Source organism: Hemicordylus capensis, chromosome 5 (assembly GCF_027244095.1).
Source record: "Hemicordylus capensis ecotype Gifberg chromosome 5, rHemCap1.1.pri, whole genome shotgun sequence".
NCBI lineage: Eukaryota > Metazoa > Chordata > Lepidosauria > Squamata > Cordylidae > Hemicordylus > Hemicordylus capensis.
The window spans coordinates 124,914,651-124,931,404 of record NC_069661.1 but is presented as its reverse complement, the minus strand read 5'-3'; the positions used below and the strand labels follow the sequence as shown (position 1 = coordinate 124,931,404).

General features: G+C 42.7%; 1 protein-coding gene across 2 annotated transcripts in view; it reads left to right on the top strand.

Annotated features, from left to right (window-relative positions):
* Positions 1 to 16,754, top strand: part of SH3TC1 (SH3 domain and tetratricopeptide repeats 1) — a 57,548-nt gene that overhangs the window by 19,080 nt on the left and 21,714 nt on the right. For both annotated transcript variants that reach the window (XM_053257480.1, XM_053257481.1), the window contains exons 6-11: positions 383 to 551; positions 6,113 to 6,186; positions 6,707 to 6,911; positions 11,513 to 11,634; positions 12,033 to 12,074; positions 14,528 to 16,213. In XM_053257480.1, coding sequence (XP_053113455.1) covers positions 383 to 551; positions 6,113 to 6,186; positions 6,707 to 6,911; positions 11,513 to 11,634; positions 12,033 to 12,074; positions 14,528 to 16,213 — 2,298 coding nt within the window. The remainder of the gene's footprint in view (positions 1 to 382; positions 552 to 6,112; positions 6,187 to 6,706; positions 6,912 to 11,512; positions 11,635 to 12,032; positions 12,075 to 14,527; positions 16,214 to 16,754) is intronic.

The following is a 16,754-nucleotide window of genomic DNA, read 5'->3' as shown; positions in this document are numbered from 1 at the left end:
CTTCTCCATCTCTACCCAATTGGTTGAAGGCAACCAAAAGAAGTTCAGTTCCAATTTGCTTTAAAAACAAAACACCAAACCCTCTCTGAACCAGTTTTTGTTTTGGAATTGAAACAAATGAAGAGCCTACCTAAGTGGTTAGATAAGTGCGTATTAATAAGTGACTAAATCCCGAATTAGCTGTGTTCCAGTCCTACTGAAGCCACAGAGGTCAGATCAGTGCTGATTCCCATTAAAAACAAGAGGCCCATTTAAAACTTTTTTGAACAGTGAATGTCCAAATATTTAACCTAAAACATTTTATTTGGTTCCGAGTTAAATGTCTACAAAATACTAGATCTGTTTTATATGTAGTGTTTTCTCTCTGTGTGTGTTTTTAAAGGGACCTTCTTTGTATCTCATCCTGAAAATGCTGTAAGTGAGCAAAGAGTTGCAGATGCTGGAGCTGGAATTTACAAGCTGGCCTGGGCTGCAATTGAGAGAGCCCCTGGAGTAACAGCATGGGAAGACCTGTCTGAAGGTTCTTCAGTGCCCCTGATCCCATTTCATCAGTAGGTACCTGAATTTTAATTTGCAGTTCCCTTCTACGTGCATATGTGCAACAGAAAAAGATTCTTGATAATATTAAATATCTTCATATAATGGCACAGCGGGGAAGCAACTTGCCTAGGGAGCAAGAGGCTGTCAGTTGGAATCCCCGCTGGTAAACACCTGTTTCAGGGCTGCAGCGATATAGGAAAGATGTTGAAAGGCATCATCTCATACTGCGCGGGAGGAGGCAATGGTAAACCCCTCCTGTAATCAACCAAGAAAACCACATGACTCTGTGGTTGCCAGGACTTGACACCAACTCAATGGCACAATCTTTCTTTTCATATAATAAAGTATATTTTTAATTTCTTCACTCTCCTTTCGCCCTGCCCCAATTTTACACCAGATGGGGAAGGCTTAGTATGTTTGAAAGAGCGATGAGAATGGAATCCTCTTCTCTTGCCTTCAGAGATATCTGTAGGCCTCTTCAGACCATCTGCAGGTACAGCAAATTCATGGAAGGAGCAGCAGGATTGCACTCACCAGACCTGCACCTTAGACCTCCTTAGATTTGGCACTAAGAGGGTTGTGCCAAATGCTGGGAGTGTTGCTTCACATGATGTGGAACCCGAGCCCTTCCCATGTGCAGTGCTATTCTTCAGATGTATCTCCAGGTTCAGCAAATTTATGGAGGGAGTACTTTTTTCAGGCCAATGCAAAAAGCACAGGGGCTCAGGGGCATGTCCAGTGAGTGAGTCAGCAGTGGGGGAATGGCTAGCAGGCATGATTCCACTGCTCCTTCTCCAGGAGGTTTTACACTCAGGGCTTCTACCCCGAATCTCCTTTGGGAGAGAGAGTGTGTGCATTCACACACCAGCCAAACTTACCCCAAGTCCCTTCGAGATCCTTGGACCCACTCCACACACAAATGGGGCTTTGTGATGCGGATTCTAGCTTATCTCAAGGTATTTCTGGGTTTCTAAAATGCTGATTTTAAGCTAATTTTTCTGAAAATGCCGGAGTAAATAGGGAGAGGCACTGACGCAGAATCATTAGCATGATGAGAAGGATACTCTCTTTACAGATGTAGCTCTTCAGTACTCTCTCCCTCTCCCCCTCCCCCAGCATTGGCTAGAAGGAAAACACAAAGGAAAACATGTGAACTTGCATCAAAATCAAACCCTGAGAGCAGAGGGGACTACTTCCCTCAATGCTGCGAGTGTACTTCAAAATGCTTTCGCTCAACACTTACCCCACAGCATGATGCCATGTGCAAATAACTCCCAGGACATGTGTTCACTCTACCTAGGGACATAACACCTGAAGAAAGTTTATATCTCTTTCTATGTAGGCCTTTGAATTCTGCTATGAAGCTCTCTTCTTTCTCTTCCACTCTCTGCAATCTGAAACTCCCCAGGGTTCATCAGTATCAGCCTGCCAAAATACAGTATAATGATATTTTATTTATTTTTGCATTTATATCCCACTCTTCCTCTGAGAAGCCTAGAGTGATATACATGATTTATGTTTATCCTCACCACAACCCTGTGAGGTAGGTTAGGCTGAGGTGTTGCTGACCATGCAAATGGTGCCTGTGTATGCATGGACACCATGTGCATGCCAGTGCAATGCTCAGGGTCTTGCAGCCAGCACCTTATCAGCAGGAAGCTGCATGCATTGGTGGAGGACAGGTAAAGGCCTGCTCTCCTCCTCATCCTCATCCTCCTTTTTTAAAGATCCCGCTCGCTGCTCCCCTTCTGCAGTGCTGAACCAGTGAACCATTCCTATGCCACAGTTCCCATGAAAATGACCCCCGCTGAAACTTCAGTTGACATTGTGATAACTTCCCCCCCAGAACTAATAGCAGCGGTATGGGGGGGGAGGCTTTTTCATTGGGACTGTGGTGTGAGGGGAAAGGTCTAAATACCGCATCCTGGGCCACATTCCTGATCCCACCCCACACAGCTGCTATTTTTCAGTTAAAACACACACCCAATATGTTTTAATGTAACATATAGTTTGACCCATAGTGAGCACATGTCCATTCTTGCTCTGGAATACAGAGAAAATGTGTGGGATTAATTTTGAAAGATCTGTTCTCTCTCCCTTTTTTCCTCCATTCAAAATAATACATGCTTACATGGAATGACTGACACTTTCACTAAAGCCTGATCAGTTTGATATTTTGGAAACAGCATGCTACATTTCACAGTGAATATTTTAACATGACTTTCTGGAAAATCTAAATTTAGCCACTGCAGTGAGATTAGCAGTTGCTTCTGTGTAACTTTTGCTATCCACACCTTCAAATGTAGAGTTTAAACAGTCATAATCCAGTACAGTGTTAAGCAACCTTTTGTAAGGATTACTGAGATAATATATGTGAAGTACTTTGAATACTCTAAAAATACTGAGCATTGGAAATGCTGATATCTATGTTGGATTGTGGTCAGGGTAACTGAAGTATCCCTATACACAGATCCAGCACCCACAGTTTCATGTATCTGTAGTCAGGTAATTGACACCTGACCTCAGTATACACAGGGAAAACCAGCAGAAAAGGGCTTAAGTCAGCATATCTGTGGGTCGGGGGTGGTTGGAAATGACTTCGGAGGTCATTTCCGGCAGCCATTTTATGGAGAAGAGCCATTTTGTGGCTCGTTTCTTAAAAAAACAAACCCCCAAAACACACGCGTGATTTTTTTTTTGCAGAATTTCAGGGACTTTGAGTGGGGCATCCTTGGACTTCAGAAAGCCTCCAGAGCACAGTAGGGCACTTTATTTGGCCTGTTTTCCTGAAAGTAGGAAAGGTTTGGGGTGGATTTTTTTTTAAAAAATGCATTAGTTATTTTTAAAGAAAAAAATTCATTTTTTTTGTTTTATTTGTAAAACATGCTGACCACTGCTATTCTGAATTAATAACACTGCTTTTAATATTCCTCTATTCTTCCACCAGTTATGCAATTTTGCTTACCACAAGTATAATCACTTATATAAAAACAATAGAGAATTTTGTGGCACCTTAAAGACTAACACACGTATTGACACAAACTTTTGTGGACTTGAGCCCACTTCATCAGTTGCATGAAGGGTTATCCTCAGTTGATAAGTACAATCTAAATACATGTGTGTGTATGGAAGAATATGTGAATAGTGGGGTGTGGGGGCTGAAGGGCTATGGAATTACAAGAGCTATGGTCTGCGCCAATTCTGTGTAAACCTTAAATGATTATAAAATGAGCACAGTGACAGTTCACAGCAGCAGTAATTGATGATATAATCTTCCTCGCCTTGCTAAGTTAACAGTCATGGGAGAAAAAACTTCTCTTGATTAAAGTCTGGATAGATAGGACCAAACTTCCTGATCTAAAAAAATCATGCTGTGGTCTCTCTTTTGAAGTTCCTTTATTTGAAGAATGGTGGCTTCCAGATCAGCAGCAGTGTTTCTTGGGAGATGGATGGTGATAATTGATGACAAATTTGTGTTGATGACAGGTGTGAGTGCATGTGCAAAAAAGGCTTGAACTGAGATAAATTTCCTCTCATGACAAGTCTTAACTTACCAGGGCTAGAAAGGTTGTTGTATTACCAATTGCTACTGTTGTCAATTGTCACTATTCTAATCTTATATTCAAAAGTGGGGGAGAAACACAAAACCTTTTTGTTTAACATGTTAAGGGCTTACCACACTCAGTCATGTTGTAAAATGCCAGAAGATTATGTATGTTAATGCTGGGCCTTAACCGATGTGTTATTTATGCAATATAGAGATGGTAACAGTATCCTATACTCTGGTTAGTTTCAGCTTCACCACTGCTTTAGAGCTAGATGACTTGAAGTAGCAGAATGGTGGGTCATATATATATGAAGTAGCAGAATGGTGGTCCAAGTCCCAGATTTGTCTCTTCTCTAGAAGACACACATGAAGTCTGTGCGACTAGAGCCATCATGCAACTGAAGCTAGTATTACATGTTATAAGTACCCAAATGGCAACTAATACCATCCATGTAGAATTTTACAGGTTGAAAGGTACTTTGAAGCTCATCTTGTGGTAGCTACCTGAGAAGGGAAGCTCATTCTTTAGGGGAGGGGGATTAGACATTAAGGCTATGCACATGACCACTGGGCAGGTGGGGAGGGGGATGTATAGTTTATATATATATATATCCATGTGTATCTCTCTATTATATCTGTCAACTGAGGAGAGCACTTCATGTTTCTGATGAAGCAGACTTGAGTCTACAAAAACCTATGCTTCAATAAATTTTAGTCTTTAATGTGCCACAATATTCTCTGTTGATTTTGTTGCAGCAGACTAGTAATAGCAATAATAAACATTGTTAGCCACCCCATAATAAATTGTTCTCTGGGTGGCTCACAACATAGCATTAAAACACCAAACACCAGCACATCTGGTGGCTACTCAGAGACAGGCCTTCTCTGTGGCAGCTCCAGGGCTTCCATAATCTGAGTTCATTATTGGCCTTTCGGAGAGCCCTTAAGACCTATCTGTTTGGCTTGGTTTTCCAGGGTTTTAAAAACTGTTTTGGTTGTTTTAATAATGGTTTTATATTTTTACAGTTTTTGATTTTAACTGTAAATTGATTTTAGTGTTTTTAATGTAAATCGCCCTGAGCCATTTTTTGGAAGGGCGGTATAGAAATCAAATAAATAAATAAATAAGACACATAATTCATGAAATCACAACACAAGGGTGGGGGGATATGCAAAATACAATACAAAACCATTTTAAAACATTTTAAAATCAGTTTTAAAAATCAAAATTTTAAAGCCCTAAGTGAAGAAAAATGGTCTTTACCTGGTGTCTAAAAGAATAAAGTGATGGAGCCAGGTAACCTCACTGGGTAGGCTATTCCATAAATGGGAAGCAACCACCGAAAAGGCCCTATCCCTAGTAGCCACCCACTTAACCTTATTTGACAGGGAGATTCAGAGCAGGGCCTCTGAAGAAGATCTTAAGTTCCAAGTTGGGACAGATGGGGCAAGGTGCTTTCTCAGGTAACCTGGTCCCAAGCCATTTAGGGCTTTAAAGGTTAAAACCAGCACTTTGAATTAGACCCGGAAATGGAGTGGGAGCCAGTGCAGCTGATGAAGCACTGGCATAATATGACCAAAATGTCCAGTGACCCAGTTAATAATCTTGCAGCCCCATTTTGTACCAGTGGCAGTTCCCGGACCATTTTCAAAGGCAGCCCCATGTACAACGCATTGTCGTAATCTTAGCAAGAGGTTACCAGAGCATGAGTAACTGTGGCCAAGCTATCTCTATCCAAGTAAGGTTGCAGTTGGCATATCAGCTGATGGTTATAAAAGGTGCTCTGAGACCCCCGAGGCCTCTAGCAACAGTGCTGGATCGATGAGCACCCCCAGACTAACACTATCCCTCTGGGAATGTTTATAACCCTTGGTTGCAGCAGTTTATAAATGTAATAAATAAATAAATATAAAATGTGCTTGAAGTGATCTGATATTTGAGGTTGTGTTTGATTCAGACCAACAATCTAGAATTGCTGCTGATTATACTAGGCTTTCTCATTTCCTTGAGCTTCTGCATTCTAGATGGTTCCTTAAAACAAATGCAGACCTTCCTGATTTTGCTAGAAAAGCTGAACCTACAGTCACCTGTCAAGTTGGTGAGTAACTGTTCTTATATTGTAAGTTCTGATAAGTGTTACTTTATTTTAATCTCTGTTGCAATAATAAGTTGGAGAAATTACTTGAGAAATACCCTGTAGATGCTATAAATGCTCCAAAATGTTTGCCCCCATATGGAGCTTGTAGAGGTGTAGATCTATAATGTGTGAGGCTAAGATATAATGTAATGTGTTTAATTCTGTAGGAGAGCTATCTGTAATACCAAAGCTATTTTACTTTTCCATTAATATGGACCTTCAAACTCAGTGCAACAGTTATAAAATAGTATAAATGCATTGACTTGCAAGTGTTTGGAAATTAAAGCTAGCACAGAATGCAGTGGCTAGGCTGCTATTTATGGCCCTGTTTATGGAGCATATTGCTTTATCTAATGAGTCTTATTGCAAATATAACTATAGTGCTAAGGCCACTGGCCATTTATTGTCTTGCTACTTTAAATTAAATGCCTCTGTACTCACATTATTAAATTGCCATTTCTTTCGATTCCTTATTATGCAGCCACAGGATCTTCTGTAGCAATTATTAGCCATGAAAGTGCTATGCCTGAGGAACTCGTTTTCCAGAAGGGAGACAGAATTGAAATTATTGGCTACTTTTTGCAATGCATGCAGTGGTTTGTGGGAAGGCATGCCGCTACTGGTCAAGTTGGTTTTGTACAGAGCAATCATGTTAAACCTGACATCTTGAAGACTACTATAATGGAGTAAGTATCCGGGATGACAACAATACAAGACGACCAAGTCTGCCCATGAATACCTATCACTAAGAATATTCCTGCTCCTGTAGTATTGGAGATCATGAGATTAAAGCCCTCTTCTAGTGCTTGTGCTGTCTCCTGGGGATGGGGCCATAGCTCAGTGGTGGAATATCTGCTTGTTATGCAAAGGTTCCCAGATTCAATCCATGACATCTCCGGGTAGAGCTAGGGAAGACTTCTGTCTGAAACCTTGCAGAACCACTGCCAATCGGTGTAGATCATGAGTAGGCAATGTTGACTCTCCAGCTTTTGTTGAATTACACCACCTATCACCCTCAGCCACAATTTATTGTGGCTGGGGTTGATGGGAGTTCAACAGCGGCTGGAGAGTCAATGCTGCCTACCCCTGGTGTAAACAATACTGAGCTAGATGGACTCTGTATAATAGGGATGTGCACAAAACCAGTTCGCCCAGTTTGGTTCGGATCCGAACTGGGTCCGAACCAGGAGGGGGTGTTTCGGTTTTGGTTTTGTCCGAAGCACCCCCTGGTTCGGTTTGGATCTGCACCAGTTCGGATCTCAAAAAGTAGCTAGGATGGTAGCTGGCACCCAGGGGTACCTGTCACCCAAACCCCAAAGCAATCGGACACTTGTACGATTTTTTATGAATTTTTGAAAATTATATTTATTTTTTTCTCATAGGATATAATGGGATTCGAACCAGGCAATTATTACTTATTGTGTAGCACCCATGGGTGCCAACAACCATGCAAACCCTGAAGCAATCAGACACCCCTATGATTTTTTATGAATATTTGAAATATTTTTAATTATTTTTCTCATCGAGTAAAGGGCAGTTCCTAGGGTGGACAAGGAAGCTACCTGAATTATTTGAAAGGAATTGGGCAAAGGGGTGATTTTTGGTTAATTGTTGAAGTTTACGTGTCTTTAAGGTTTCCCCCCATTAGATATAATGAAGGGTGTATCGCTTCACGTCGGGAGGAAAGGGGTGGCCTAGAGCGGATTCTATGATAGCATATTAGAGTGGATTAATGGTGTCTCATTGAAAATCTCATTTGCTATCATAGAATCCACACTCAATACCTCAGAAACAAGAGAACCCTGTACCCCATGGGTTAGAAACCCATGGGGATGGTTGGCACCCTATGTGCACTACACCACCACTCGCTCTGGGCCACCGCAGCACCCCCCAAGTGCACTTATGGGGCTGCTGAAAGCTCCATTATAACTTCTTATGAGGAAAAACCTTAAAGACGCGTAAACTTCAACAATTAACCAAAAATCAGCCCTCTGCCCAAATCCTTTGAAAAAATTCAGGTAGCTTCCCTGCCCCTAACCGGCATTACCACCAACCCCACACCACTCTAGGCCACCCCTTTCCCCCCGATGTGAAGCGATACACCCTTCATTATATCTAATGGGGGAAAACCTTAAAGACACGTAAACTTCAACAATTAACCAAAAATCACCCCTTTGCCCAATTACTTTCAAATAATTCAGGTAGTTTCCTTGCCCACCCTAGGAACTACCACCCACCAGAATCCACTCTACGACACCCCTTTCCCCCCAACGTGAAGCTATACATTTGCTGCAATCCTCATTATTCTCTATGAGGAATTCAAAAATACTTTAACAATTCACCAATAATCAGAGGAGTGTCCAATTGCCTTGGGGTTTTTTGGGTGGTAGGCACCCCTGTCTGTATACCACCCACCCTGCTTTTGTGCCCCTAGGTGCTCCACAATAGGGGATATGGACTGGTATGGGTCCCATTATAATCTATGTGAAAAATAATTAAAAATATTTCAAATATTCATAAAAAATCATAGGGGGTTCTGATTGCTTCAGGGTTTGCATGGTTGTTGGCACCCATGGGTGCTACACAATAAGTAATAATTGCCTGGTTTGAGTCCCATTATATCCTATGAGAAAAAAATAAAAATAATTTTCAAAAATTCATAAAAAATCGTACGAGTGTCCGATTGCTTTGGGGTTTGGGTGACAGGTACCCCTGGGTGCCAGCTACCATCCTAGCTACTTTTTGATATCCAAACCGGTCTGCACCGGTTTGAAACGAACCACCCCCGGTTCAGTTCGAATCCGAACCGAACCGGGGGTGGTTCGGTTTCGATCTGAACCGCCGAACCGGAACCGGTTCGGATCCGAACCGGTTCGCACATCCCTACTGTATAAGGTAGCTTTCTGTTTCTTCTTAGCATTCCAATTAGTGCCATTGAGAACTAGACAGCAATATTGTTATGCATGCAAGATATTCTGCTTCCTAGTTGTTTAACATATTGGTAGAAATGTATGCGTCCAGAAAGTAGAAGTGCTTTCCATGTATGTGAGCATATATATGTATATGCAAGGAAAACTAAATGGAATCAATAGCAACTAGAGATGTGCAAAAGGTTCCATGGTCGGAACATTCCGCCTCAAAATGGGTTGTTTCGAGCATTCCAAGCTCAAAACAGAAAACCCTTTAAAGGGGGGCCTGTTTCAAGTCCTAGAACATTCCAGCCCATTCTGAGGCAGAATGAGCCAACACATTCAGAGCATTCCAAAATGGTACTCTTCTGGCCTCCATGCATGCGTAGAGGCCAGAAGGGCACCATTTTGGAATCCAAAATGGCGCTCAGAATGGATTAGGACATTCTGATGGACTGGGGTTATTCTGTCAGAACAACTAGCTTGACCGGTTGTTCTGATGGAATGTCCCACACATTTTTTGTTCCGTTCAGAGCTTGGAACAGAACACAAAATACATTTCATGCACACCCCTAATAGCAACTGCTGTATTTCCAAGTGAAGAAGATTGAGACTGTAAGTCTGTACAGAAATAAATGGCTGACTGGTCAGTCAAAATCAATATGTGACATGCAGCCCAACCACCAATGGCTTTTTAGTCCTAGTTGTACCTACAACAAAGTTGTAGTGACAGTGGAAGGCATAACTGGCAGAATTCCCTTAACAAGATTCAGACCTGGCAACAACTCTGTGCCCCCTTTGCTTTCTCCCTCTCCTGCTTTAGCAGCTCATCATAACAAGACAGGGGGACACCAAAGGAGACTCCTCTCTCTCCCGTACAACCCCAGAGCTGCACTGTCTGCAGGCTGACCACCCATCAGATAATAGCTGGGTGGTTAACCACGTAGCTCTACTTGACAAATGGCCAGGCTGCAGGCAGTGCAGGGTGGGAGAGAGAGAGGTGTAACCTAAGCTGCCGGGAAGCAAAGGCAGCTGCACCTACTTTGACACCCCCTGGCTTGTTAGGATGAGCTGCTATTGCCAGTAGTTCAATCTCTTCTTTCTCCAGGCTCTATAGTTTTGCCTAGACTTACTTTCTCTTTATTGCTTCTTTCTTTCAATGTCCCTCTATGTCCCCACCACCATTATTTCTTCTCATTGATATTTGAGACCGCTGCCTACTTTGCCTCTCTTCCTTTTCCCAAACAGCTTTAATAGCACTCCTCCTCTCCTTTCCCTTCATAGCATGCAGATACTACTGATCTTATGTACTGTGAACTTTCTTCAGGGCCCCCTCTCTAATTAGCCCTTCTTTAATCACTGCCCTGTTCTTTAAGCTGCTGCTGCCGCCACTGCCCTTCCTTCAGGTTTTTCTCTATTTCCTGCTCTGGACCCTTCCTTCAGCCTCCTTTCCTTCTGTCACACTCTTTAGATTCCCTCTTCCCCAGTGACACCGCCCCCATTGAACTGTGGGGTGGGCAGTGGGGGAACATGTTCCTGGGCTGTCAATGTCCAGGGACCGCCCAGAGCAAACCGCTCACTATGCTCCCTGCATCAGTGTGCTTCTGATGCCAGCACAAGGGGCATGGCTGGCACTGGGACAACTGCCACTTTCCTCCTAGAAACCAAACTGCAATGTTTGGGAACCTGTTGACTTTAGTATGTAATAGTATTCCTCAATAGTAATAGTTTTGAAACTGAGTTCCAAAATTCAGGAAATTCTGGAATGAGGATTCTGCTTCTGGCTGTGTTTAAAAGCTTGACCTGCTAAGTCAACAGCTACTTTTGCCAAAGGGTCACTACAAGAAGTGGTCCTGGTGAGCCCAAATGCGGTTCCTAGCTCTCCAAGGATCTACTTTGCCTATAGTGTCCATTGTCACAGCTGCTTCTCCATCTATACCTCTGAATTGGCAACTGAGTGGCAGGTAGAATAATTTAGGAAGCCAGATCTGGCTCAGGGTTCACCATTTCCCCCCTTTCTAGACTAGATAGCATCTGGAGACAGAGTATCTGTTTTTTATTATGGGGAATGTGCACTCACACCGTTTCTGATAAATGAAACCACATTGTTGGCAAAAAAAATTGCTGCTTGCAGGCATTATGCAAAAACTAGGTAGCTAACCTTGTCTTTCCAGCTGTTGCTGAACCTCAACTCCCATCATCCCCAGACATGGCTGGGAATTATGGGAGTTGTAGTTCAACAACAGAGCTAAGGTTGTCTACTCTCGCTCTAGAGAGACCTAACTATTGTAGTATAGTACAATAAAAGCAAAACCTTTGTTGACAGAAAATATGGAATAAGAAATGTCTTGACTGCTCTGTGTTGTCACCTCCTTCAGACCGGCATGCCTGGCTTTCTTAGAAGAAGAACATTCTTATACAAAAGCTCTTTTGGAAGAAAATGTGATAAAATTCTTGACAGAAACATCAAGCACTGATATCTGTAATGCGTACCGAATAGGTAAGCAACTCTGTTGTTAAGTAGTTACCCACATGCAATATGCATGCAAGGCTTCCCATGTGCACACTTCAGATTTTGTGCTGTTGCCGCAACAAGTGAAATCCCCAGTTGCAAATCCCATTGAACTAAATACAGCTTAGGTGTCACAATGTGCATCGACTTGCGGAATCAATAATTTGAGTCATTCTGAAGGAAGCTAAGGTTAGAGAACTATCAGTTACCTAAAATTCTCAGCTTATTGAAAAACTATAAGTACTGCGTAATGATAATCACCCATATATTAATTAAGAAGGTCATTACACACTTTGTGTGATTCCATTCTCTGTAATAACATTGTCTGTCATATTTAAGGGGTGTGACTAAAATATGGCTTACATGTTTTCCTTTTTTAAAATTAGATGGGCAAGAAGATTTTGAGCTTTTCAAATCTGCTGAGCAAGGTAAAAGGCACAAATAGATAAGATGGTAGTTCTCAGTCTTTAGCTTTTAAAATAACTTTTAATTTGAAACTTTATAAAGAAAATTGTAATTTTAAATGTGGTTTTAGCTTGGTCTTTTAACTCATTTAACTTAAATTTGGATAACTTTTATTAGCTTTATTTCATATTGTATCTTTTTATTAATGTTGTGAGCTGCCCTGAGCAGAAGTGTGTGTGTGTGTATAAATAAATAAAATAAATAAAATAAATAAATAAATAAATAAATAAATAAATAAATAAATGGCATGAGATCAGCAGTCAGCTCTCCCCACCCCCCCTTTTTTGTAAAGGTAAAAGCACCTATGGAGTGTGGGATGAACTGGATTGGGATCATAATTCCAGGAGAAGGGGTATATCCTTTTCTCCCTGCTTCTTTTCTGTGAATGAAATTGACCTCCAAAGCGGCTATTTGTACCAAGTGGGGGCAGGGGGAGGCAGGGAATGCATGAACTCCCATCTGTCTCATCTAGTTTCAGGGCTAACACGACATTTTGCTGCCTGAGGCAAAGGACAATATAATGCCCTCTTATTATTCTTTCTGACACACTATAAATCTGTGTGCAGGGAAGATACTTTTCCTTCCTTTTGTTCAAATTATGGTTTGGGTATGAGGAGTGAATATTCATACAGCCCTACGTAGCCTGAAATGGTACAATCCAAGAAAAACATTTCTGACCCTAAAACTGCTGAGCTTCTGCCACTTTGCTCATACTTAAATAGCCTCTTGTCATTGCTTGCAGATGGAAATTGGCAATGCAAACCTAGTATTTCAGCCTTTTTAGACTGTTTAAAAAGCAAACATGCAGTTCTTGTTTTAAGAAGGCGTTTTTCTCCAGGAGCTTTTTCACACAGGGCTTTTAGTTCACATCTCCTCTGGAATGGAGGGGGTGTATTCACATATCGGCCAGATTTACCTTGAAGTCCCTGCAAGATCTTTGGAAGCACCCCCCACACAAATCAGGCTTTCATTTCCAAATTCTAGTTTGTCCCTATGTATTTCTTGGAAAAAATCCTGTTTTCCAGCAGGTTTTTTCAGATACACGAGAGCAGCTGCCAGAGAGAGGCGCTAACCTGTATAATCATTAGCATGATAAGAGCAAGCTCTTTGAAATTTATAGTTTAAAACATCTGTTTATGCTCCAGTTAACTTTTTTGAACAATATTAGTCTGCTTGCTTAAGGTTTTCACTGGTTAAAAAAGAGATTTTACAAACAAACTGCTGTAAAGCACACTCTGCATGGGTTGAGGGGGAAAGGGAGGCATAGTGTCCGCTAGGGATGTGCATGAACCTGTTCGGAGGTCATTTTACGGGTCTCCAAACAGGTCTGAGAACCGGGTGGTTCAAGTGCCCATGCGCCCACCCGACATGTGCATGGGCGCTTGTGATGTGCTCACGCCCACCAGGCACATGTGCGCCAGCTACTTCCGTTCCAGCCACTTCTGGCCAAAAAGCAAACGGGGTGGCAAGGTAGTACACTGGTAGTACACTAAGTCCCCTTAGGACTAAGTCCCCCTTAGGACTTGAGAAATACTGGGCGCCGGCAGGGGGAAAGCAGAGGGAGGAGTAAGTGCACCCTCCCCTGCTTTTAAAGTGTGACCACCCCCACCCCCCGCCACCATCAAACCACCCGGTGTGGTTCTGTGCACATCCCTAGTGTCCGCCTCCTCTGGGAAGCCAATGCCATTGGCTAGAAGGAAAACATGGAGGCATGCAGTGTGAACCTGCACAGAAAGAAAACCTGAGAGAAGAGGGGAGGGGCTGCTTCCCCAACGCCGCGAGTGTAATTTGAAGTGGCTTTGCTCATTGGATATTCCGAGAGCTGGAAGCCCTGTGTGGAAAACTCCAGTTGTTAATAAAAGGATTCAGGATGAAACCTAACTGCCCATTCAGGATGGAGGTTATGTCGGTGTAGGGGAGCTTTCATTGCCACCAATGAAAGCTCTTTAACCTTTTTGCGTGCACAGGGCCTCCACATTTGGATTAGGACCCTAGAAGGAGATAAAGACCCCAACCTAATCAACAGGGCCCCAAACCTAGCAGTTAGTGTGGAGGGGAAATAAGTGCATGTTTGCAAAGCATGTGCCTATAGTAACATGTAGTTTGACCCCTAACACTTGGGATCACATGTGATCTTGTTTTGCTTTGTTTGCATACCCCAGCATACCCAGTGTGAAGCGAGGGTGGCCAGCCTTACGTACCTGTTTATAAACTGACTTTTAAGCAGGCATTCAGACTTGAGGCATTTATCACTGGTTTCTGTGACTTTCTAAGGTCAGGTTTATGATTTTTTTTCAATGAACGCTGCAAGACTCTTTTCTCAAGGAATGGTGGTGGTTGTCTGTGTGCTGTCCTTATTTACCCTTAGTGTGTCAACTTCCTACAACTCTTCATATGTTGGTCTTATGTATTTCAGAGATGTCACATTTCTCTCTTAACAAAAACTCTTGCACAAGGAAATACAAGGTGGAGCAATTACTAATGAAAGTGAAAGACTTAGAGTTGCACAAGGAGGAAGCAGATGGCCAGAAAAGACTTGCTTTGAATGGGGAGAATCCTTCCATATCCTGGGATCCACGTTTCTGCATTTGCCGAGATGGTGAAGCTTGCAAGCCAGAAATCTATGACTCATTACTCTTGTTTCTGAACTGTAAAGCCTATGAGACCAGCTTCAAAAACCTTTACGACCTCTCCTTTTCCTTTCTCAATACCCTGTTCTATGGCTACGAAAGTGAGGACGAACTCCTTGATTATCTTGGACTGGCAAGGGAAGCAGCAAAATGGGCAAGCATGCCATGGGCCTTAACGAGGCTGTGCTATCTCCTGGGGAGGATGAGTGTCCGGAAGCTCAAATTTTCTCAAGCTCGAGTTTATTTTGAAGAAGCTTTGGCAGCAGTACAAGGAGATTTTGGTGATCCCTATCTTATAGCTACCCTTTATGCAAATCTAACGGGTATCTACTTGAAACAGAAGAACAAGGAGAAATGTGCATGCATGTTGGACAAGGCTGCTTCTTTGCTCATGGGACTGCCCGACTATGTCAGCAGCACAGCCTTGGAGTCGGATATTCTGAAGCACGCTTTGAAAAGGGCAGTCCTGAGTCGAAGCAAGGCTGCGGAAGCCAGAGCATGCTTCCTGCTAGCAAAGCATTATTTGAACTTTAAACATGGCGAGGAAGCCTTGCCTTTCCTAGAAAGGCTGCAGCTTCTGAATAATGACCTGGGTTTGCAAGATAGCCTCTTGTCAGCTGACTGCTATTTGAAACTAGGCCAACTCTACAGTAAAAAATGTTTGCCCCACCTTATGCTAAGCTGTGTCAAGGTTGCTTCTTCTTGCAGCTCATGTACTTTGCTGGAGTCATTCAGAAGCATTGATTTAGTACTAAAAAATGCTCCCAGACTCCACAGTCTGGAAACTGTGGGGCAAACACCCCCCTCTCAAATTGTACATTATCTCAGGCAACTGCTCCACCTGTTAGAGATGAGCAAATCACACCAAAAGCTGTGCAGCATGGTTTCCTGTAACCTCTCTCTGCTTTACAGCTATCACAAACAGTATGGACAAGCAATTGGCTACATGGAAAAGGTATTGGACACAAACCAATATACAAGTATTGAAGAAAAAATTAACCATTTAGTTTTTCTCAGTTGGTTATATCTTCTCCACAAACAAAACACTGTAGCTCTGGACATCTTAAATGCCATAGTAGAGTCTTCACAGAGCAGTTGTCAACAGCTTGGGGTTATGTATAACATGATTGCCATTGGTCTGAAGCAGATGAACGATACAAAGGGAGCAGCTGAGAACTACTATAAAGCTCTGATCATTTCAAGAGAGATGGGAATGATGCATAATCAGGCAGTGGCTCTGGCCAATTTTGGCATCCTCTGTCTACATGCAACTGCCAGAAGTCTTGGAGAGCACTTCTTAGTGGAAGCAGTGAAGCTGTTCTCTGAATTGCCAAGTGCTGACTGTGGCAATGATTTTATAGACATCCTGCTCAGGCTAGGCTGCTCTTATATCAAAGGAATTTATAAGGATAAGGGGAGATGCTGTTACGAATGGGCATTTTTGGTGGCAATGGAAACGAATCATTTGGAAGGTAAAGTATATATCCTCCCTCTCAAAATTAGGATAACTTTTCATTTAAGGAGCCACATACCTGAGGGCCTTTTCCCTAGCTGCTGGCATGAGAATCTCTCCCTGAGCATTATTAGAAAAGTGGGTTTTATTCCTTTCTCTTCCTCATTGTAATCTGATCTGTTTCCTTATGTCTTCCTCTCTTCAGTCACTGTTGGCATTCTCCGTTAACTTCCTTTGGGACTGTGGTGCAACTGCCCTGCCACAGTCCAGATGCTCCCCACCTCCTGCAGCTGCTGTTTGCCCCAGATCCCATTAATGGGCTTGAAATGTATAGATCAGGCAGAGGGAGCAGGACATTCTTATTCTGGGTTGCCCCAGGTGTTATCCTCCATCTCCAAGGCCATCCATTCTGAGCTGAGTGGCCAAGGAGGGCACATGGGCTGTGACAGGGCCAAGTGGTGTGCAGCCAGACTCCAGTGACTAGCCATACAGGCATACACATTGCTCCCACCACCACTATTGCTTGGGATAAAATGGGCCCCAGACAATTTTCCTTCTGT